Raw genomic sequence first — 23,647 nt, forward strand, 5'->3', positions numbered from 1 at the left:
TCTTCAAGTCTTTTACAAAAGAGAGAAAAGCAAGGGACGGGTTTCTGGCCAGAGCTGCACCTGACGGACTTCCGGCTGCTCCGGCGGTGGGCGGGGCTTGGGAGGGAGGCGGGGCTTGGGAGGGAGCCTCAACCGACGCCGGTGGAAGCGCCGGCCTGGTTGCCCCGGCAACACAGCTGCTGTTTTCGCCGCGGCTGCACCTGAGCCTCCGCGCCTGCGCAGTTCCTCTGCCCTCGACGTCACCCCGGCCCCCTCCCTCTTCTTCCCTCCCTCCCCCCGTCAGGGGGCAGCGCTTGCCCCTCCCTCGGCCTCCCTCCCCCCCTCAGGACCGGAGTGGGGCGGGGGGAGCAGCGGCGGCGGCGGCGGGTGAGTATGAGAAGCCCCCCCCCCGACCCCTCATCGCGTTCTTCCCAGCATGCACCGCCTTGGGGGACTGACTCAACCCGCCCCTCCTTCCACACGTTCAGTTGGTGGGGGGTCTTGACGCCCCCTCCCCCGTTTGCGTCACGTGGGGGGCAGAAGGAGGTCCCCAGCCAGGTGAGCAGCTTCTCCTCCAGGACTCCTCCCTCCCCTCCATTGATCAAGGTGGGTGCAGGTGGCACCCTTGGGGGGCTGCCAGGGCACACGCAGGAAGGTGCCCTCTGGCGCCTGCCCTGCCCCGTTTGCTTATCTGCTTTTATGCCCATCACTTGGTCAGCTTGGTCAGGGCACCCTCTTGGGTTCCCACAGACCCCACCTTGTGTCCCAGGGCATTGTGGGAAATTCAGAAGCACCTCTGGGAGCAGCTCCCCCTTTCCGCTGGCAGCACCCATGGAGGGTCTTCCCCAGTGGGTCAGAGCTCATTTGCCCCTCTCCCTCCATCATATGGAAAGGCTGTAAGGTGGGACAGGGGCAGGAAGTAAGAATCCAACTGCATGTTCTAGCCTCCCCATTTCCTGGGAAACAATGGGCATCCTCAGACCCAGGTGAGAAGTCCACTGCCCCTCCCCCCTGTGGGGTTGGAGAGGACAGTTCTCCCTCAGTTCAAGTGGGGAGGGGGTATTCCTCCAAGTGGAAAGATGCAGGTGGGAGAAAGACTCCAGGAACACATTCATGTTTCAACCAGCCACCTCACCTCGCCATTCTTGCTCGTACCAGAGAGGGCCAGAGGCAGGACCATTTCCTCTCCGTGTAAGTTTGGTGTGAGTATTCCTGCAAAAAGGAATTTTGGGGGAGAAAGTACCCATTCAGTTAAATATCCCATCCTACCTGGCGAAATAGAAATCATAACACTTGTATCTCTTTAGCTAGTACAAGTGGAGAGTAGATTCTCCTCCAAAAAGAAATGGGAAAATAAAAAAGACGCTCACATACCCATGTAAACCCTGCATTGATTGCTTGGGAGTGTCCCCTTTTGTAGAATTTAGGAGAGAACGTGCATGCAATGGGCTTCCCCAGCAACCTGAAAGAGTTCTTGCAAAGAAGATTAATGTAGAGGCAGCCCATATTTGGGCTAAAATGGGACACACTTCATTTGGGCATTGGTTTCCCCAGCAAACAAACAAATGAATAGGTTTTATAGAAGTGGATCCTCCTCCAAGAGGGATATTGGAACAAGAGACACATACACAAACTCACACTCCAAATGTATTGGACTGAAGACACACTAGGATCTTCACAGGGAAGAGGGAAATGTTCTCATTCTGGCTTATGGATGTGTGGATGAAGTGCCCTGAGGGCCAAGAGAGCCCCCCAAAGAAGCCTGCTGGAGTTGTCTTTCTAAGGAGGATCAAAACACCCCATCCTGACAGATGAGGAAAGGGAACCCGCATATGGGACAGATAGAGATGCCACCATACTTTAACCTGCTTCACTTTGCTTCATCCCTGCCCTCGTATTCTTTTCTACCCCACTCTAGATTTAAATCAAGATTGTGGAGCTGGTGGGAAGAGAAGAGAAAGATCTGGGCATTTCTTCCCTATAGAGCTATGGTAGGGTATCTGTGGTATTCCAGATGTTACCAGACTCCCAACTTCCAGCGGCCCCAGCCAGCATGGCCAATGGCTAGGGATGATGGGAGTTGTAGTCCAGCGACATCTGGAGTGGCACAGGTTATTCATCCCTGCTATAGAAAAAAGCAAGCCCTTGGTCTTTCTGTCTATTTGGGGGTGGGAGAAATACCCAGAAGCTTTTGCGCAAGTGTGGGATCAGGGTATGCCTTGTGTTTTCCATCTCTATGTAAGTGTTTGAAGGGGGATGGTTGCAAGTTTTCCCTAAACCGGTTAAAGAGTTATATTGTGGGTGAGAACAAGGCAGTCTCCCCTGAATAATAAGCTCTGAGCGTGATCTCAAAGGGGAGGGGTTCAAAGCATCCTATCCTTGTAAATGAATAGGACAGCTGGCTTATATAGCGGGGGTGGGTAACCTGTGGTCTTCTGGATGTTCTTGGACTACAGCTCCCATAATCCCTGACCATTGGCTGTGCAGATGGGGGTTGGTGGGGATTGGCAACCCAGCAGCCTCTCAAAGGCTACTGGTTTCCCATCCCTGCCATATAGCAAAGAGGTGAAGACAGTTGGAAAAAAACGCTCACTGTCCCTTCCATTAGAGAGAGAAAGAGAAATCAGGGCACTCCTTTTTTAAAAAAGGAGTGACAGTGGGGTTCATGTACAGTTAAAAAGGCCGCAAGGTCTCTCTCTCCCGCCTTCGCCTTCCCCAAGTCAGGGAACTGATTCTGCCTTTTCAGTGCCTTGGGCACCTCAGCCTTATGGGCTGCCTCTTTCCATCTTGGATTTTTCTTCAAGGGGAAAGGCCAGTTTGTGCATCTCTCTTTGATTAGGCAACAAAGGTGGATGTTTTCCCTCCTGCCACTTGGTCTCTGCAGTGACTCTGCTTCTTCCCCTGCTCAGCATTTCATGGGGGAATTTGGATTCCTTTCTGGAGTCTCTTGGGAGCAGTGGCAAGTGGGGAAGAGGGGAGTTGCCTGCTCTGCTGCCCCTCTTTCTCAGAATGTGTGACCCCACTGGCAAAAGTGCTAGCCTCATTTATTTAACTCAGCATACATTGGACTCACTTTTCTTCTATCCCTGCAGGAATCTTGTTCCATGGGAACTGTCCTTTATCAAGGGTGCTGGGAATTGTAGCTATGTGAGGGGTAAACTACAGTTTCCAGGATTCTTTGGGGGGTGGGTGCTTTAAATGTATGGAGTTTACACAGCCTCCTAACCACGTCTAATGTGAAATCTTATCCCCACCCCCTTTGCCAGCTCTGGTCCCAGTGTTGTCTTTTGTCTGTAAAATACAAATACTCTACCCTGGAGCTGTTGGATTTCAGGGGAGAGTTGGCTTTGGTCTGGTTTCCCTTTCAGCTTAGAGAGAAGAAGGATTCTGAAGGGCAGCGCTGTGTCTGAGCTGCGGGAGGGGAGGGGGAGAGGTGACCTTATCGCCATCATCATCTCCCGTTGCAGCAGTCACATCGCCGTCGCATCGCGTGGACAAGCAGAGGGGAAAGATGGGAGCATTGTGGCATGTGTGGGAAGGAGGGCTTGGATCTGGGCGCAAGCCCGTCTGGCTGTCCTGTCCTTTGTGGAAATGCTAACAAGGCAAGGCAAGGCACGCTTCTCCCCGGAAATGGAGTTCCTCCCAGCTACCGGGCTGGCCGGCCGTGGTCTGCATATTTCTTCGGCTTAAGCCCAAGGTGGGACATAAGGGTGGGTGGGTTTTAGTTTTTGCTAATCACTGGAGCTGACGCTGGCTGGGAAATGTGAAATTTATTAAGGTATGTTGCTAAGTTGTGGCAGTGCGTTTGGAAATGTAACCTAAGACGGACGTAGAGAGGCGCTTTGGCATCTCGGGGGGGGGGGTGTAAGACTGCCGTCCGCATTGCAGGTTCATAAGAGATCCAGGAGACTTTCCTGCTTTGGGGGATGTGGAATGCTTGAGCAAAAGGTATTTCTCTCTCCATTCTTAAGTAGCAGTAATTAACCATCTTAATACTGTATTGCTGTTGCTGGCTTTCAAACTGGACTTGCAACAATCCCTCCCGTTTCTTAATGGTTTCTTCTTTTGACTATAAATAAATCATGATTATTCTGAGATTGATTGTGTGAGAGTCTTAGTTTGTAGGGGAACTTGTCTATTTTTGATTAACAGAAATATTTGGTTTTCCTTCCTCATCTAAATTAGTTTAATTTAGTTGACTTTTTGAATCACCTTAGCCAAATTATCTCACTTACTGATTAAATCAGTTGCAGCATGTGCCTCACACACATACCCCACCTGTATTTTGTAGAATTTGAAGTCTGAGCACAATCTTTGTTACTATATGTTTTCAACTTAAAAGGTGGGGCAGCCATGTCTGAGGGAGGGGTTGCCTTTGTAAAAGAATAGGTAAAATTAATATATTAGACATTAGCAATAATATTTGGCCATCTTCCTAATAATTTTTGCATCTTCTATCCAGTTTTAGATTTTATACAAAAATTGCTATAACATATAAATCACTGCTAGTTTGTAAAGTCTGAGTACAAATTTTGATTAGTAATTGATTTTTTTTTCAAGGCCATTGCTTTTTAATAGGTCCAGTTGAGCTCTACCTATGTAAACTAGAAAATTGCTACTGTTAAGAAATAATGAATGGGACACAATCCCTTGTGATTAGATGGGCAGGAACAATGGGCAGCCCCCCCCCCCACTTCATTCTTGTTAGCTGGCAGGTAATTGGAATCTGTTTACCTCTGAAGACTGTGGAAATGGCATAAAGCTTTAGAATAGCAGAAGAAAGAAAACTTTCTTCTGGGTTTGGTACAGATGACACTTGTAGTCTGTCATTCCTTTTATTTTAGATGATTGAAGTACTCAAAGTTGCTGAAAGTTAAGAAATTGCATTAAGAGTGACATTTAACTTTAAAAACTAATTTATAAGTTAATGCTGGTGCAGCCTACTGTAGTAATTAACTTATTAGTATTTGTTATATAGCCAGTTTTTAATGGTGGAGGACATTACTTGTTTGCTTGCAGTCAGTGATTAACAAAGTGTGTGTGTGTGCATTTTGTAAGACAAGGGACAAATGGCTCGTTCACCAAGTTTGATGTTCATGAGGGCATTGGACTCTATTGGCTGGAAAAGAGTCTGTCATAATTACTGTGTAGATGATTGTGGTGTCTGCTTTTAATAATTTTAAAAAGAGGTAAAGATTTTTGGAATTATCTGAGGCTAAACTTTGAAGACTCGTTCCTTTTGCAGGCATTCCCTCTCTCCCCTTTTCTGCAGTCCACAGTTGAAAGCCATCATATTGCAGCAAGAGCCCTGCTGTGTCTCACAAGCATCTTCACCTTTTCAGAACTTGGCTGGAATATTTTTCCAACTGAATTCTTTCTCAGGCTGCTTCTGCTACATCACTGTAAAAAAATGGTGCTGCTTGGGTGAGGCTAAGCAAGACAGGTTGCCCTGTCTGTAAATGAGAAGTATCCTTCTCTCTTTGCCCTCAAAGCTGTGCAACCAGAACTTGTTGATTCAGCTGTGCAGATGGTGGTCTGCTAAAGAAACTTTAAAGAAACCTCAATCCCTGCCTGCTTCTTACGTCTTTGTTTCAAAATTAATGTAAAACAAACAACTTAGTAGTGATTATATTTTTATCTGCACAGATAAAAATGGTTCGCACTCATTCTTCTGTGCTCTGCTTGCCTTCGATTCCCATGAACACAAGCTTTTGTGATTTTAAAATAAGGACTAAGTTTCTAGTCCTGACTGTTGAAGTGGTGAATTTCTAATGCTGAAGAAAGTTGTCCACCTCAGTTGGAGAATAAATTGATTAAGGCAGAGTAATGTAGCCCTGGTGGCTTCATGGGTTTCTCTCTGCTGGGTTGTTGGGTTGCCTGTAGTGGGATCTGGCATTTGCCAAGGCCTTGTCCGCACTATGCTGTCAGCAAGTGGCAGGTTGCCATTCCGCCTTAGCAGCAGAGAGCTTGCCTGCTTTGGGGATATGGATGGAAGTGTAGCGCTTGCATCGTGATGGGAAGAGGTGCGGGGCCAGTGACTTGCTTCTTTGTGAAAAAGGTATGTTGGGCTAGATGGATCCTTGATCTGATGAAGTATAGATTAAGAGGTTTTAAAAATGTAGTGCACAAAGATCTGTTCTGCTTTCATGGCATGACCAGAGTGTGTTTCTGCAAAAGTGTGGAAGAAGCCCTTATGCTGCAGGGAGACAATAACTTTTAAGAGTTGAAAGTGGTATGTTCAGATGTCTGCCGCTGCTTCCACGGTGTACACACTCTGCTCTTTCATTCTCTTGAACTAACAGGTCTTGCAAGACAGAATGAGAATTCAAAATGACCTTAACAGATTGGAGAAATGGGCTCAAGCTAACAAAATGAATTTCAATAGGGACAAATGTAAGGTTCTGCACTTAAGAAGGAAGAACCAGATGCACAAAGATAGGCTGGGGGACACCTGGCTTACTAGCAGTACATGTAAAAAAAATCTAGGGGTCCTTGGTGGACCACAAGCTTAACATGAGCTAATGCTCTTCTAGGCTGCATCAACAGAAGTATTCTGCCTTAGTCAGACCACACCTGGAATACTGTGACCAGTTGTGGACACTGCAATTTAAGAAGGATGTTGAAAAGCTAGGAAGTGTGCAGAGAATGGCAACCAAGATGATCAAGGATCTGGAAACCAAGCCTTTACAAAAAATGCTTGAAGGAGCTGGGTATGTTTAGCCTGGAGAAGAGGAGATTGAGAGGAGAGAGCTGTCCTCAAATGTCTTAAGGGCTCTTACATGTAAGAGGGAGCAAGCTTGTTTTCTCCTGCTCTTGAGGGTGGGACTCAAGGCAATGGCTTCAAGTTACAAGAAAGGAGTTTCCGACTAAACATTCGGAAAAACTTTCTGACAGTGAGATCTGTTCGGCAGTGGAGCAGACTCCCATGAGATATGGCGGACTCTCCTTCCTTGGAGGTTTTTCAGCAGAGGGTGGATGGCCATATGTCGGGGATGCTTTAGCTGAGAGTCCTGCCTTGCAGGGGGTTGGACTAGATGACCATTGGGGCCTTTCCAATGATTCTAAGCTCTTGGGGCGCTGTTAGAATTTGCAAATTGTGGTGACAGGAAAGTGAGTGTGGCTTGCTTACCATGGGCAACTATGGCCCTCTCCTCTCACCTCAGCTTCATGAAAAATGCTGCCCATCTCCAGCCTCCGATAACTACCCACCCAGGAAGGGTGGAAGTATGTTAATTTCAGGGCTTTGAGATTGCAGCCCAAGACGTCCCTAAATTATCCAAGAGTCATTGATAGTATACAGAGTGTGTTGCTTCAGTTCTTCCATATCCTCAGCACTAATAACCACTTTTAGGAAAGTGGTGTTTTTTTTAAATGTCAGCACACACCACTGGGAGGTGCAGCTGTCCCGTCCCCCCCCCCCCGTCCCCAGATTGTGCCTCAGTATCTGTATAAGCATTTGCAGGCTCCATTTGCTACCATTCCCACCCACCCATGTCTGTATTTTAGGAAAAGATAACAGCACTAAAGGCTGCCAGAAGCAACCTCTCTGACACCAGTAACACCCCAAGTTTTGATGTTAGTTGATATGGAGGCAGGATGGAGAAGTCCCACAGCCATACTAGAAGTGTCTTTGTATTTAATATGCATGGGGGCTTCATGTTGCTGCCATCAGCTCGGGGTTACTTTAGGCAGGGAGGGGGATCTCACCTTTCCTTCTTCTGCTGGAGTGCTGAGGATAATCCTACCAGATGCTGCTATGTTTGTTTTTGGAGGGTGAGGAATCCCTCATTAGCACCAGTAAAGGATCCCCTCCACCCCCCCAAAAAAAACCAACACCTAAATACCAACATTACAAGAGGGTTATTCCTCAGGATTGCAGCAGGGGAGGAAAAGGTTAAATCCCCCCATGCGTGATCCCACTAACTGCCTTCCAAGTTCATGATGATATTTGCATTTTTAAAAAAAACAAAAACCCTGCATATTAAGTGAAAAGATGTATTTAACCTCCCTCTACTAGGAGTGTCAGAGCTTCAGAAATGACAGACACACATTTTTTCTGAGTGTAAACAGAATCCTTGCAACAGAACAGCTGGTTCAAACAGCCCCCCCCCCCCCCCCGAAAATGTCTCACAGTGAGAGCATCCCTCTCATAGAATCTGCAAAGCACCCACTTAACAGTAATTTCTACTGGAGAGGCTGTTTGAAGTGGGCTAAAAATAGACACTTTAAAAAATTCAGCCACTCAGGGCTGCTTGCAAGCGTAAGCAGAGGGTGGGGCAGTTTGCCGCATCTCTGAAGCCAGTAGACTACAGCCATCCAAGATTAAATTTTCAGAAGTGTTTTTGCAGATGAGTATAGACTGCTGGGTACCTTTCAGATGTGGTTTTGGTGATAACATATTTTGAGTGCATATGGATGTATACCTTTTAACTTTTCAGTTTCCAGCTGCTCAGAAGAGACTGCTGTAAATTTGCCATTTTTTGTTCTGCCCAGAAAATTGGGAGAGTAGGGAGGGATAATAGTACAAACTATGCAGAATGGGGTGGTAGAATTTTGGATTGTGCTACTTTAGGCTGCTTTAGGTGAGGTAGTCTCATTTTTATTAATGTGTTGTTAAAAACATATATTTGCATGCAATTAGTGAAAACTAGCATGTTGAAGAGTCGGCCTTGAAGAGTGGGCCATGCTAAGCCTTTTCCCCAGTGGACTGATTCTAGTTCAGCCTTTGCTACCCTGGTGACACCAGATGTTTTGGACTACAACCCTAGCCAGCACATCCACATTTACTGCATTTACTGCATATACATTAACTTCGCGGGTGGTGCTGGGGGTTAAACCATAGAGCCTAGGGCTTGCCGATCAGAAGCTTGGCGGTTCGAATCCCCACGACGGGGTGAGCTCCCGTTGCCAACCTAGCAGTTTGAAAGCACGTCAGAGTGCAAGTACGATAGATAAATAGGTACCGCTCCAGCGGGAAGGTAAACGGCGTTTCCGTGCGCTGCTCTAGTTCGCCAGAAGCGGCTTAGTCCTGGCCACGTGACCTGACAGCTGTACGCCGGCTCCCTCGTCCAGTAAAGCAAAATGAGCGCCGCAACCCCAGAGTTGTCCGCGACTGGACCTGATGGGGTTAACCTTAACCTTTACTTCCTCCCAGTAACTCCATGTTCTCTCAGTTTGACAACACAGGACAAGCCCCCTGTAGGAAGTGGTTTGCATTTATGTGGGGAGGGGGGTATTGATTAAAAAATCAGACACAAGACCCATTTGCCTTTCAAAGTGGCACAGCTGCAAATTTCACGATGTTCTTCCACATAATCTATAAAATGATTCTGAGGGAGCATGGGGTGGTAGGAGAAGAGTATGAGACTTGTGGATGCTGATGTGGCCAGCCATGTGTCTTCAGTCTCTTCCCCTCCCATCTCCTGTCTCTGCACACTTTTTTGATGTCTGGCTGCCAGTATGTGAGCCCTGGTGTGCAGCTGACAGCAGGTGGTGGTGATAGGAATCTGAGGTGGTAGATTGACTTTAGGTAGAGAAGCCTTCAGAAGTGGATTTCCCTAAGGATTAAAACAAACAAACCACCCACCCCTTGGCAAGTAGAAATGTAGCACAACAGAGGGAGAGAGGGGGAGGGAGGGAGAGAGGGGGAGGGATTAGAACATTTCTCCCTGATGTACTAGTTTTCCATTTGCAGATGTTCCGGGAGAGTATAGAATGCAATCCACTCTGTCCCCTCATGATTGTTCTACATCGTTCTGCTTCATGTGCAGACCAACCCTCCCTCCTTCCCGCTAGCACTCTGTTGGCTGTTGCACCTCTGTGCATCTATTGTTGCGCAGGGATGGGAGACCTCCAGATGTGGTTGGGCTGCAGCTCCTCATCAGTCCAGGCAGCATGGCCAGTTGCTGGGATCTGTAGTCCATCAACATCTGGAGGCCACAGATCCCCCACCTTTGTTGTGAAGGAAACAACATGGCCTGGAGCTTTGGACAGCCCCAACAATTATAAGATGCAAGGCACAAAGCGGCAACAGCCCTTGGGCTCCACCCAGATGGAGTAATTTCATTGCATTAGGTCACATGAAGGTGTTTCTGTTGGCTCCCAGGTATGAGCTATATTAAACTGCACCTACCATTGTTGGCTCAACAACCCAACGCCCTCCAGTTCTAGCTGAACTTCTAGCACCCCTGACTTTTGGCCATGCAGGCTGAATCTGATCAGAGTTGGAGTCAAATAACATGGAAAGGGCCCGTGGTCAGCCACACCTGGCCCTGTGACAATCTTCCCTCCCTGATTTAAAGTAAATTGTATCAGTTTTCCAGAAAGCATCTTGGGGGAAATTAGAAAAGCGTCCCTATTGCTTATCTCTGCTCATTTCCTGAGTGCATTGGGGCGTTCCTCTTGATAGCCTTTGAGACTTTCTCCTCTTAATTGTTCTTCCGTTGCTGCTCCATCAGAGACTTGCCACAGTACCTAAAAATAACTCCACAGTGATATTAAGACCTGAGACATTCAGAGGTCGACTGAAAGGAGACTACAGCATTCTGTCTGGGAGATTGGGGTGGTGGTGCGGAATGTACACTTCATAAAACATGTCATATGCCTTTAAAAATAGAAAATATTTAGAGGCTTTTTATATTCTTCTGAAAAGAACATGAGCTCACTGAGCTTCTTAAAGGGCTGGTTCCATATTTTTCTGGAAACTACCTGTGCCTTTTGGTTGTGAACTCAACCAGTAAGAAGACCAGGTATTACAGTGCTGGCAGAGGACACATTTTTAAGTGTCTGGGTACCAGGATCTAATTGTTAGTTGCTTTGGTGACTAGATGCCTTGGATTTTCATGCTCTACTAATTTTATTTTAAAAACTAAAAACAACTTTATTTGGCATTACCTATGATATATGCCTTTGTTTTGCTGACTGGTCGGAATCATGCCCTTCACCCAGTTGTGGATGGTTGGTGGACTGAGAGGAGGATCTCCCAGGGGAAGAAACTGGTAGAAGAAAGGAAAGCTCCCAGGTGAGAGCTAGCAGGGTGGGGTCCAGCCGTGTGAGACAAGGGTTCAGAGCTGCCTTTGTGCACCGACCCCTCTCGCTCTCCAGGCTTCAGCGAAAGCCTACATTCGCCCCCATAGGACGCACACACATTTCCCCTTCATTTTTGGAGGGGAAAATGTGCGTCCTATAGGGCGAAAAATACGGTAGTTTGTTTAGTTCAGGAGTTCTAAAATATGACACAACTGGAACGTTTTTGCGGTACTTGGAAAAAAAACCAAGGGGAGGAAGGGAAAGGAGAATGTTAGCAGCTGGACCCCTAGAGAGGCCTAGGGGTGGTACTTGGACCATGGGCCAAAGGTTTCCCTCCCCTAGTTTAGAGAGATGGTGTGAGGAAGAGGAGAGGAAGAGAGAAAAAGAGATGAAAGCTTTGTTCTTTGTACAGTGTAGAGTTCAAAGTCAGCCTTAGGTTAGACAACTGCCTTTTTTGGCCTTTTTTAGTGTTGGTACTCATAAAAGTGCCGTGGGTGCCAGCACAAAATGGCTGCCATGTGCAGAAAGAAAGAAAAAAGAGGTTCCAGTGAGTTCTGGAAAGCTACTGAACAAGCCTTTTCCAAAGGCCTCCTTTCTCCCTCTAGAACAAGCAGAGGCGTAGCAAGGTGGTACCCAGTGCGGATTTTTTTTTGTCACCCCCCCACGAGTTGGGAGTGGTGGGTGGGCGTCATGGCTCTTGGGCAGCTGGAAGGAGCCCCGCCCACCTGCCACTTCCCTGCCGGTCACCAGGCGACCGACAACACACCAGGGGGCCTGTCCTCCACCTCCTTTTTCGTGTGCCGTGAAGGACTCTCCAGTGCAGCCAGCAGGTAGAGCCCCTTCTTGCTGGGGGGCTGCCCCTTTTTGACTCCCCTGCGCCTGGGAGAGCCCTCCTCCACCCCCCCAAGCCCACCGGGAGCGTGGCCAAGAGGCCGCTCAAACTTTCGGTTCCTAACTTAGCAGAGGAAGATTTTCCTCCACCTTCCTGGCCTCTCGATTCCTCCGAGCAGCCAATGCCAATGCCCCCTGGTTCAAGGGCTCAGTGTTGGGGGGCTGTGTGCATGGAGCAAGGGAGGGTCAGTCGGGCTCCGCGGGGCATCTGCTTCGCTCTTGGCCGGCCTCCAGCGCCCTTCTTCTCCTTCCTCCTCCAGGGCTCAGGATGCCTCACAAGCACCAGGGGGGCAGCCAGACGGGAGAGGATGTGCAGCCCCCGAGAGGGACGCCAGGGGGAGCCCGGGAGCACACCAAATGTCCCTCCAGAGAGCACCGCCCTCAGACAGAGAACTCCCAAGCCTCCCTCGAGCTGTCAAAACGAAGGGGGGAGGCCGCCGGCAAAGTGGTGCAGCTCCCCCCTTCCCCCGACAACTCAGGGTAGGCTTGAGTGTCGTGGGTGTCATGCCAAATGGCACCCCCCTCAGTGATGACACCCGGGGCGGTCCACCTCCACCGCACCCCCTTCCTACACCTCTGAGAACAAGGTGGTCCCACCTTTCATACCAAGTATGCCACAAGAGTACTTTGACATGGAACCCATGGGCTGCACACTGCTTTGTGGGGGGAGGGAGAAAATCCAAAATTTGACACACACACCCCAGCCCTCATGCTGCCTTCTTAAAACCTGGGAAGCACTTGCCCGGCTTCAGGAAAAAGATCAGAGAGCTCTGACAGGGTAGATGGTCGTTTTGTATAATCCTGATGGTCTCAGTGGACCTGCACAAGTTGTTATTTCCTAAGCAGCTGATAAATTTATAATCCATTTTAGCAGGGGGGTGGGGGTCTTTGCTTGCCAGGAGATACTGTCAGGGTTGTGGTGGTCCATTAGCAAGGTTGTTCTGACTTTTCAGCCAGCAATATCAAGGTGTGACTATATAGCACTGGAACGGCTGGGTTAAAAAAAAACAAAAACTCAGATAAAATGAAATAATTTGGTTTGTTTTTGTTGCAGATCACTGCTCCAAGAATGCAGTCGCCCAGAGTGCGATGGGGCCGTAGCTCAGTGATAAGAGTGCATGCTTTGCCTGCCAAAGGTTCTGTCTCTCCAGCTAAAAGGGTCTTGCGTATCGGGGCTGAGAGAGAGAGCCCTCAGTGAGGCCCACGAGAGCTGCTGCTAGTAGGATAGATTGCCCAAAAGGTTTCATTTGGCCAAAGGTAGCTTCAGATGTCAGTACATTCAGATTTACGACTGATTCAGACATCGGACACCTCAGGCTGTATCCAATGTAGTGTTAAGTTAAAGTCACTTACTGGTGTAACTTGTTCCTCTGACAAAATGTTTTGTGCCGGCAGAAGATTGCTGGCAACAAGTTTCTGCTAGTGCAGCTGCTGTGTTGGATTCCTCTGTTGTGCAACATTAAAACTTACCCGCTTCCTAGCATAAGCACCCTTGCACTATCAGACAGAGAACTTTGGCTACAGCCCCTCACATGGACCACCAACAAAGGCTGGTGCCTGGAGACTCGAATGTCAAATGCTCCGAGTGCCACAGGGTGGAGGCGTGTTTCATTTAATTCATTCACTTGCTCTGTTTGCATGCTGTCTTTTGCCCAAAGAGCTTAAGGCAACATATGTAGTCTCCCACCACCCTGGCCGTCTTTTATCATCACAGCAGTCTTCTGAAAGTGAGTTGGACTGAGAGGCAGTGCCTGGCCAGTGAACTTCATGACCGAGCATTTGTGTGCATGTGTGTAGATGTGACATTTGCCTGTACTTTTAGGTGGCTTCACACTACCATTTGATAAAATACTTCAGGATAAAGCCAGTCTCTTTAAGCTAAAACTGGTTAGCAATGTTTGGTGATGCTTTTCAGCAGTTAATTGTGGTTTAGCTTCTGGTATTCTACAAAGGGAGGAAACATATTCCTTTCATAGACCAACTGCTGGGCAACCCAGAGTCACACACACACACCCCCAAGCTGGAAATGTCCCCTTTCACTGCTTTTGGACTCTGGCACTGGACTCTCTTTTGCCTGGGCTGGTAATGCTTCATTGGTAGAGCAGATATTTCACATAGCGGTGAAGGTCGGGAATCTTGGGAATGGCCCTCCCTCCCTCCCTCCCTCCCTCCCTGGCACACAGACCTCCATGGCAGGAGTAGAGAGGCTCTTTTCTGCTTAACCTCTGGTCAGCTCAAGCCAACTCAGGAAGCTGTAGTCCAAGACAGCTGAATGGCGCTGAGGCACACCCAGCTGTGTGGAATGCTTCCGCCTGCACCAGTCCCTCCACCGGTTGCCAGGCCTTTGGTGTCTCCATAAGTGAGCATCAACACGCCTTGTTTGTTGGGGGGGACGACAACAGCAGACTTCCCATGCTCCCATGTGTGCTGCAGCAGCACTCAGTCCTGGGTACAGGAAGCTGCTGTCTGGTCTTGTCCTTGGAAGATCCCTGGAACTGTGTGTCTGCTGTTGTGAAGGTCTTGTCTGCAGCAGCATGTGGCAGTTGCCTCCTCCTCCAGATTCCATGAGTGATTATTTGCTAGTGAGCTGCAAACTTTAACAATTCCAGTTCTTTGCCATCTTAACTTCAGGCTCCCACCTCCTGTCTCCATCAGGTGTCATCAGCAAAGAAACAGTAAATGCAAATGTTTACATAGAGTAACCAGAATAAGACTTGTTGGTTGAATGTTTCCAGGAGCATCAACTGCTTTGTGCATGCTGGCATATACTGGAAATGCTACAGAGCTAATGGATGGGGCCCCCATTTAGTTTTTGTGTTTTTTGTATTTCAGTGGGAACATGTTTTAAATTAATAATGTGTGAGTTGCACAAAACAAAATCTCCCACTTGCATTGCTTGCTGGTAAGCCTCTCCCCTGCCCCACCCCCACCTGCTTTCAGAGTCCAAAGGGCTTGCTGCGAGATGATTGGCTGGGTGAGTCGTACCATGCCTAGGAAGGGAGCACCATTTCCCCGCTATGTCACCAACTCAGTGGGAATTCAGCAAGCACTTAAGGAATCTGAGATGCAGTAAAGCTTTTAGCTGTGCAGACAAGGCTAGCTCATTGGAGAGAGATAATGTAGCTAAGAAATATTGACAGCGTTAGTGAAGGATGGGCCTTGAGGCCATGAACAAAATGGAATGGGCTGTTTATAAAGGCCCCCCCCCTCCCCGGGTTTTAGCCAAGGATATGCCGCTTCAAAGCAAGTCAGAGATGGCACTGCTGTACGCTACACCATGTCTCCATTGCTGCTTTATAATTTTGCTTTTTTGAAGTCTGAATGCATACAGCTTGGGCAAGTTAATGTGTTCTTTGACAGAGACTGCTTGATAGGTTTGGGGAGTTGAGCCTTACGCACAAAACTAAGAGAAAGTAGCTCTGAAGCTATAAAAGAAATGGGAAAACAAGGGCTGTCCGTGGGTTCCCATTATTTACCAATACTTTGCAAAATTGCCTGGTCACAGTTTTGTGGTAGCAGTAACCCTCAACCCAACTAGTTAATTGAGGTTGTTCAATTCACAGCCGTGCTTTCGTGATTCTAAGGCAGTTGCAGAAATCAAGAGTCCCACCAGAACACTTTTGAGCTGTGTCTCTCCCTTGCGAAGAGATCTTTACTGGAGACCCTCTCTTGGTTTAGAATTGTTTACAAAACTTAATCCTGATCCAGGATCCTTCTGCTGTAAATTGCGTGAAAGCTCCATTGTTTTGTGGAACAAGCTTCTGCACAAACTTGCTCTTCTATTTCTGCAAGGATGCTCTGTTTTTGGGGGAGATCTCCAACTCCCCCTCTCCTGGCCTTTAATCTGTCAAGGACACACATGCTACCAGAACTACAAAAGTTAACTCAGACCTTTGAGTTGTCCAAGTGGCTATGTGAAGTCTTTTAAAAAGTGAGGTTCTTCCTTCAAGAAAAACCACTAAAGCAGGCATGTCCAACAGGTAGATCGTGATCTACCGGTAGATCACTGGACATCTGCTGTAGATCACTGGTGGATCATCGGCTCCCCACAAAGAAGCTGAACAACTGTGGGTTCCCTAAATAAAGCTCAACATTTTACCTCCTCCTTGGAAAAACTCAACAACTTTGACCCAAATCCCAAAAAGGGGGTAGATCACTGCCAGTTTTTAACTGTGTGAGTAGATCACAGTCTCTTGGGAGTTGGCCACCCCTACACTAAAGCTTATCATAAGGGAAGGATCCTCAGTGATTGATCACATTGACAGTAACAGGTCCTGGGTTCAATTCCTGGCATCTTCAGTTAAAATAATCAGATAGAATAGCTTTCTCTGCCAGTGACCCTGGAGTGATGCAGCCAGTCAAGAGTAGACCACCCTCAGCAGAGAAAGCAGCTACATGCATGTATCACAGCACACTTTAGACACTGATGAGGCTCCAAAATACCCAACCAAGCTCCAGACCATAGGCTTACTTAAGAGTGGACCCATTGAAATCAAAGGACCTCAATTAGTCATGTTCATTGATTTCAGTGGGTCTCTTCTGGGTAGGATGTTTGCTCTTAGTTTTTCATGCAGAAGTAGAGCAGAAGCGACACACTGTTTGAGGGCTGGTAGTAGTCTGGCACATGTGTTTATAACATCGCAGTATTGGTTTCTGTCTAGACGGGGCTGCTGATCCCAGTAAGGCTTCCTCTTGAGTGAATGTTGTTGTTTAGTCGTTTAGTCATGCCCGACTCTTCGTGACCCCCTGGACCAGAGCACGCCAGGCCCTCCTGTCTTCCACTGCCTCCCGCAGTTTGGTCAAACTCATGCTGGTAGCTTTGAGAACACTATCCAACCATCTCGTCCTCTGTCGTCCCCTTCTCCTTGTGCCCTCCATCTTTCCCAACATCAGGGTCTTTTCCAGGGTGAATAGGAGCTGTGATAAGACAGAGACAGGATTGTCTTTGGTGTCGTTTGCCCTCCTCATGGAAGAAATGAGAGTTTGTGTCTACAAACCAGGCTGCATAGCTTTTGTTTTTATAAAACAAGCATGTCAACTAAGCACCTCTTGTGAGTGAGTGGTAGGCTGGAGGGGAAGTGTCCTCCTACCCGGTTTGAGGGTGGGCCCCCATGCCAGTCATTGCTTAGACAGAAAGCATCCTGGTTTGTGCCCCCCCCCCCTTGATTGCAAACAGCATCACCTTAAGTTACAAAGAGACTGGTCAATCTCCATAGCTGGTCAATTAAAAAAAACCCGTAACCTATTAGCAATCATGACCTGTTGCTACTAGCTAATGTCTCTAGCATTTTTACTGAAATGTTTTACAGTCTTTATTTCCACAACCATTCTCTAGCCTAAGAGGTAAGCTAGACCAGACTTCTCCAAGCTGTGGCCCTCCAGGTGTCGAGAACTACAGCATGTGCTGGCTGGGGCTGATAGGAGTTGTAGTTCAGAACATTTGGAAGACACCAGGTTGGGAAAGGATAGCCTAGGCCTTTGCCTGAAGTCCCAGGCGGTATCCACGACAGTGGAGCGGGCCTCTGAAACATGGTTCAGCTCCTCTGCCGCACACCTTCCCCCAGTCTGTGCGTGAAGCTTCATCTCAGCAGAGGCTGCTCCCAAGGTCTTGCTGCTTCTCTCCGGCAGCTGTGGGTTGCAGTAAACTCTGGCCATCAGCCTCAAGTCCCTGGTTCACTGACAGACCATGCAGTAGCCCTTTCCGTTCATCCAGTCCCACTGACTCTAGGTCTCTCAGATTTGGCGTGTGTTCTGTTGTGCCCTGTTAGAGATCACTAGCATAGTGCTGTTCAGACACTGAACTCCCACCAAACCCAGACAGCATGGCTAGTGGTCAGGAATTACAGAAGTTGTAGTCCAACAATCCCTGGAGGGCCACAAACTCCCCATTCCTGCTCTTCGACCAGAAGCAGCTGGAAGCATGAGTGTTTTATCAGCTGCGGCAGCATACCTGCTACAAGTAGATGTTGACACAAAAAGGTTTCCTGGTGGTGGTGGGTTTCCTTGCCATTCTGAGCTGTTCAGTGCTGCTCAGCTGCGGCCTTTGCTGGCCCTGTGAATGTTTGTTTGCTGTTGGTTTCTAAGATCGTGGCTTATCGGCGGGCTTCCCCGTCTATGAGGGATTACAGTCTCTCTCTAAATGTAGCTCAGGGAGGTGACTGGCAGCTCATACTCCTGGGTTTTCTCAGAACTCCACTTCAGTCTGCTAAAGGGATTAGTGCCCTGAAGTCTGTCTGGCACTAATCCTTTTAATATGCTAACTGCAAACAAATGAGCACCTGGTGGTGTCCTCTGCCCCCACCCCCATCATGAGCATGGCTACCCTGAATGCACTGGGGTTTCCACAACTGGAAACATCCACATCCTAGTTGAAAGTGTCCATGCTGCAGAAAAGGAATGGCCTTCTCTGCACATGGGCTCATTTTGGCACAGCTGCATTGATCAAAAGCTCACTTGCTTTGCCCTGGACTTGGAAACTGCAAGGAAAAAGGCCCCTGATTTGGTCTCAAAGTGCTGTGTTTCCTCTCTTCTGCCCTTCACTCAGCAGGTTCACTGGATGTCAGGATGGCGACATCAAACCTGGAGAACCAGCTGCACAGCGCCCAGAAGAACCTGCTCTTCCTCCAGCGGCAACACGCAGACACCCTCAAGGGGCTGCATGCTGAGATTCGGCGACTACAGCAGCACTGCACAGGTAATGTGGCCCAAGCCACCTTTGCTTCCAAGCAGCTTCCCTTTGTTCTGCTCGGGGCGTTTCTGCTCTTGTCCTCTGCTTCTCTCCAATGTCAGTCCCCTCTTCATGCTGTCCCCACATTGCTTCATCCTGGAAAGGCCAGTACCTTTTGACAGCTGCATCTGGGGTTTGGGACTGTCTCCCCAAAGAGCTCTGTGTGTCTACCTCTCTGCTAGCCTTTGGTATGCATCTAAACCTGGCTTCCCAGGGAAGACTCTCAGCTGATTTAGAGTGACCTAAAGAGTTTTGGTAAGACAACTAGTCATATTAGAGTAGACACACCAAAGTCAATAGACTGAAGTACGTTAACTCCAATGGGTCTGCTCTTGAGTAGGATGGTTCGTTCAATTTTTGTTTTGTAGCCCACCTTTTGTGGCGGGGGCAGGAATGTTTGACATAAAGATCCTGCTGCAATTGATCACCCAGTTCTGGGAGCCACAAGACTTTGAATGTTTTGTGAAAATGTTCTGTTTATGAGTTTTGCACACGGGCAAGTTTTCTCCAGCTTTCCTAACTCTGCATGTTTTTCAGATCTGACGTACGAATTGACTCTCAAAAGCTCAGACTCAACAGGTGAGTGGTCTCAACCATCTTCTATTTAGAGGATGTGGAAAGTGCTGGCAATGACAAGGAGAGAATCTTGAGCACTTTCTAGGCACCTTCTTGGAGTGTTGCATTGAAGTTGTTTTGCAAAGAAGTTCAAATGAACACTGTAGGCCAGGAGTTTGTGGAACTTTCTTACACTGAAGCCCTCCTTCCATCAGGGAGAACCAACATCAAGGCTGATCAAGATAAGGAGTGGATGCTGTGGCTGGTGGTGTTCACTCTTGTGACAACTAGCAATGTTGCCTCAGCTTCTGGTTGTGCTAATTCACTTCCCAGCATTTACTTGAATGTCAGTGTTGACAGAAGTGCTCCCATAATCTCCCCAAAACAGGCTGGTTCAAATTGCACCTCCCTCTTCACAGATTTGATTTTCATAGACTCACAGAGTCATAGCGTTGGAAATGACCACAAGGGTCATCTAGTCCAACCAACTGCAATGCAGGAATATTTTGCCCAACATGGACTCGAACCCACAACCTTGAGATTAGAAATCTCCCAGGTAGCTTTGGGGGGGGGGGAATGGACTGTATAAGCATAGGTTGCCAGTGTTCGAAACTCCCATTATTCCAGGTGCGACAGGGAATTTCATTAGCGCAAGTAGTTTCTGAGCTCTGGGAGCCGTACTGCGCCTAAGATTTCAGATTAAAACTGCGGAGTGGAAGGAAAGGAGGACCTTTTTCGGCCTCCCCACTTCTAGCTTCTCTGTGAAGACTGGAGAAGAGACCCTCTTAAGAATATTAGGGGCGTGGGCTGTGCAATAAATTGCCATACCATTGAATACTGGTATTGAAATAACATTGTGATAAGTATTTCAACAAGGTGTGAACAAAAGGTTGAGACTTGACAGCTTCCCAGGGGGTAGCTCAGCTGGACGGATACTTGACAGATACTTTGCAGGCTTTGTTTGCTCTTTCCCTCCTTCACCAGTATGTTTCTTATTGCTGAGAAATAAGGATAGAAGCCCTCAGCTGCAGCCAGTTTTAACCCCTTGCAAGCACACAAACCAAGTCTTTCAGCAGAACTTTCTGCTCTCACCCCCAAATCTCTCAAGAACTCAGCTAATTATGCAGAGCCAGCTAACAATTCAGGAGGGACCCCCCCCCATGGCTCGCAATCAGGCAAAGTAAACAGGGAATGTAAACAAAAAACTCAGAAAGCCTTTCTTTCTTTCTTTCTTTCTTTCTTTCTTTCTTTCTTTCTTTCTTTCTTTCTTTCTTTCTTTCTTTCCTCAATGGAAAAAAGGAAGTGTTTTTATCCCCCGCCCCATAGCTTTCTTCCATATTTTAAAGGAAGGTTGGTTGGTGGGTTGGTTGGTTATTTATTTATTTATTTGAGAGGGTACTTATGTGTCAGGGAAAATGGAGGGGAGAAGATTTAACTGGTTACCTTCTGCTGAAATGGGAGGTTGGGTACTGTGAGAATGGTGTGGAGGGTGTTTGTCGGTAAGCAGGAGTCTTGCCAAATGCAAAGTGGTTCTTTTAAAATCAGATTTAGAAGTAACACAAAACACAAGTGAGAAGATTAAAGATTTCATTCTAAACAGCAAGCAATATATACATACCAAGCAAGCACTTAAACCTGCCACATGGAAGCCCTCAAGAAGCGGTGAAGTGACTCCCCCAGGTAGCCTCGGGTTGCACGACCCCACAGCCGGATCAGTCAGTGCTGGAGCTTCTCTCTAACTCTGCCCCAAACCATTGATTTATAGCTAGCTAGCTAGCCTGTGTGGCTTGCCTGACTGGCTAAGTGCAGATTATTCATTACTAATTATGTGCAGATTATTCATTAGCCACCCACTCCCAATGCCTCACTTTCTCAAAACAATGTCCAACATCAAAGAAGGTACTCATCACCCTCTCTTTCTCCTAACTGATTAGGACATTATAGGCTGTTCTCATGCCATGAAAGAATATCAAAGACAAGGAAGGGGAAAGGAACAGTGGCAGGAAGGGGGCAACCATGTCAAATCACTAACTCCTCAAAAAACAATCCGCCACTGGGGATGTATATTGTGATATATCACGATATTGAAAAACAGTTATTGCTCAGCCCTGGGGCAGGGGAAGCATGGCTTTGTTTTTTGCAGTCTTCAGATGAGTAGACCATGTGAAAAATGAACACAAGTTTTTAGCTGCAGTTCATTCATTTTAGCTTTGTATTCTTGTTATAAAAAAGTTTGCCTAGATATTCCATTGTGGCGCCCATAACTAGGTTTAAGGTGCCGTTTCACTCCTAGCTTTCATATCTCTGTTTCTAACACTGTAGGTTGCATCCATGCTTAAGAACTACTTGCTGTTTTTTATCTGTGTTTGAGAGTTGTAAATGTGTGGAAGTGATAGGCAAACAGACCCTTCCTAGTCCTACTGACAATTTTAGAGCCCTTTCGTCTTAACCTTTTTATATTTTCTCAAACCTCAAAAAAAATATACTGTCCTCTATACTTTATTTGCCATGCCTCTCCCCAGCCTTGAAGCCTCACTGAATGTTTCTATTTGGCTCCTATACTGTCTTCTGCTGCTGCCTCCTTGCCTTTATCCCTGGGCTGCACGGAGTCACTCTCCATGTGCACACACACTCTTTCTGAGCCCATATCTCTTTCTTTACACAATCCCCCCTCCTACTTCAAGTATACTCTGGTAATTGGAACTGCTGGATTGCCCCGTTCCCTTCCTGACAGTCTGATGGGATTATAATGCAGACTCTTGGAAAGTTTGTGTCTTGCGTGTTTATGGGCCTGTTCTGTCAGATATGCAGATTTTGTAAGCATATCTTGCTGTTTTATGTTTCTCAGTTTGAGAAACGCCAGCATTCTAAGAGCTCTCTGAGATTCTGCTACTAAAGTTCAGTGATTCTCATGCCTTGAAGAATTTGGGAGAAGAGCAAACACTTCAGCCACTTCCTTCCAAGAAATGCTTAGCATTTCCTTATTGTTCCAATGTTGTGCAGCTGCTTTTGCTCTAGTTTCTTACCTTAACCACCTTTATGGCAGGAAAACATGTTTCTTAGTGAGTTTGCTTGTCTGTACATGGTGTAAAACTCATTGCCTGCCTGCTCTTTCAGAAAGTGGGACTTCAAGAACTGAAGAACTCAAAAGGAAGTGTGAAGAACTTGAGGCCCAGCTGAAAGTGAAAGAGGCTGAAAACAATGAGCTATTAAAGGAACTGGAGCAAAAGAATGCAATGATAATGGTGCTTGAGAACACCATCAAGGAGAGGGAAAAGAAGTATTTAGAAGAACTGAAAATGAAAAGCCATAAGCTGAACATGCTGTCGAGTGAACTGGAGCAGCGCGCCAGCACGATTGCGTACCTCACCTCACAGCTGCACGCAACCAAGAAGAAGCTCATGAGTTCAAGTGGGACTTCTGACAGCTCTCCATCCGGGAGCCCAGTGTTGTCCAGCTACAAACCTGCCCCTCCCAAAGATAAGCTCCCAGAGACTCCGCGGCGCAGAATGAAGAAAAGCTTGTCCACCCCCCTCAATCCTGAATTTGAAGAGGCCTACAGATTAGGATCGGATAGCCGCAAACTGCTGTTACGGGAGCCGGTTGATGCTATGCCTGATCCCACTCCCTTCTTACTGGCAAGGGAAACTGCCGAGATCCACCTTATCAAAGAGAGGCCTTTAGTCATTCCACCGATTCCTTCGGAACGCACCTCTGCTGAGCCCCACAGCCCAGCCCGGGAGAAGCAGCACAAGGCTCACGTTGGTGTGGCACACCGAATCCACCACGTTGCTTCACCCCAGGCGCAGCCAGAGGTTGAGACACTAGCAGTGGATCAGGTGAATGGGAGCAAAGTGGTCCGAAAACATTCAGGGACAGATAGAACTGTTTAAGCATACTGTCTGGAGGTGACTCTCTTATGCACTGTGATCACAAATAGGGTTAATTGCATCTGCAGTCACTCCCCCCCCCTCAAATCCCACATGCATGCCAAATTCTTTCCATCACTAGAATAACCTCCTCCAATGGATTCCCCAATATGACTATCTACTTAATGAAACGCTGTGGCCAAACTCAGGTGTCTGCCTGACTGCTTGCTTCCAATGCTCCTTCATTTATTCTAAGCGCACTTGTGGGCAAATGCCCAGGCAAAACAGTCTGCATTATTAATCAATAGTAATGACAGAGTCTGATAGCCTCCTAATGATAGCCCTGCAGCACTGTGTATTGGCTGTTAATGGTTCAAGCCTTCCATGTATGTATCACTTCGCACAGTCATGACAAATCCTTCTTTTTGGGGAGGGGCAGCGCTGACCACCAGTGTGAGAAGAAAAAGAACAGCTGAGTGACCCCTCCTCCCTCCATCACATGGTCTGGATCACAGTGTTCATATTTTCTGTTACGTTTTTATCTACAGCTACTAAAATCCCAACAAACTCTATTTTATTAACCCTGGCTGATCTTGTT

General features: G+C 47.5%; 1 protein-coding gene across 5 annotated transcripts; it reads left to right on the forward strand.

Annotated features, from left to right (window-relative positions):
- The first annotated feature begins 239 nt into the window (after positions 1-239).
- Positions 240-23,635, forward strand: CCDC92 (coiled-coil domain containing 92). Of its 5 annotated transcripts, none has more exons than XM_081174490.1 (4): positions 240-366; positions 18,443-18,592; positions 19,163-19,204; positions 22,298-23,635. In XM_081174490.1, exons 2-4 carry the CDS (start codon positions 18,463-18,465, stop codon positions 23,071-23,073), a joined length of 948 nt encoding a protein of 315 aa, XP_081030616.1. In that variant the 5' UTR covers positions 240-366; positions 18,443-18,462; the 3' UTR covers positions 23,074-23,635. The 5 variants fall into 5 exon arrangements, with proteins under 5 accessions (XP_081030616.1, XP_081030613.1, XP_081030612.1 ...); XM_081174487.1 differs by having other exon boundaries at positions 276-366; positions 18,446-18,592; XM_081174486.1 differs by lacking the exon at positions 240-366 and adding an exon at positions 3,438-3,676.
- The last annotated feature ends 12 nt before the right edge of the window (positions 23,636-23,647 follow it).

Source organism: Podarcis bocagei (assembly GCF_964188305.1).
Source record: "Podarcis bocagei genome assembly, chromosome: 16".
NCBI classification, from domain to species: Eukaryota; Metazoa; Chordata; class Lepidosauria; order Squamata; family Lacertidae; genus Podarcis; species Podarcis bocagei.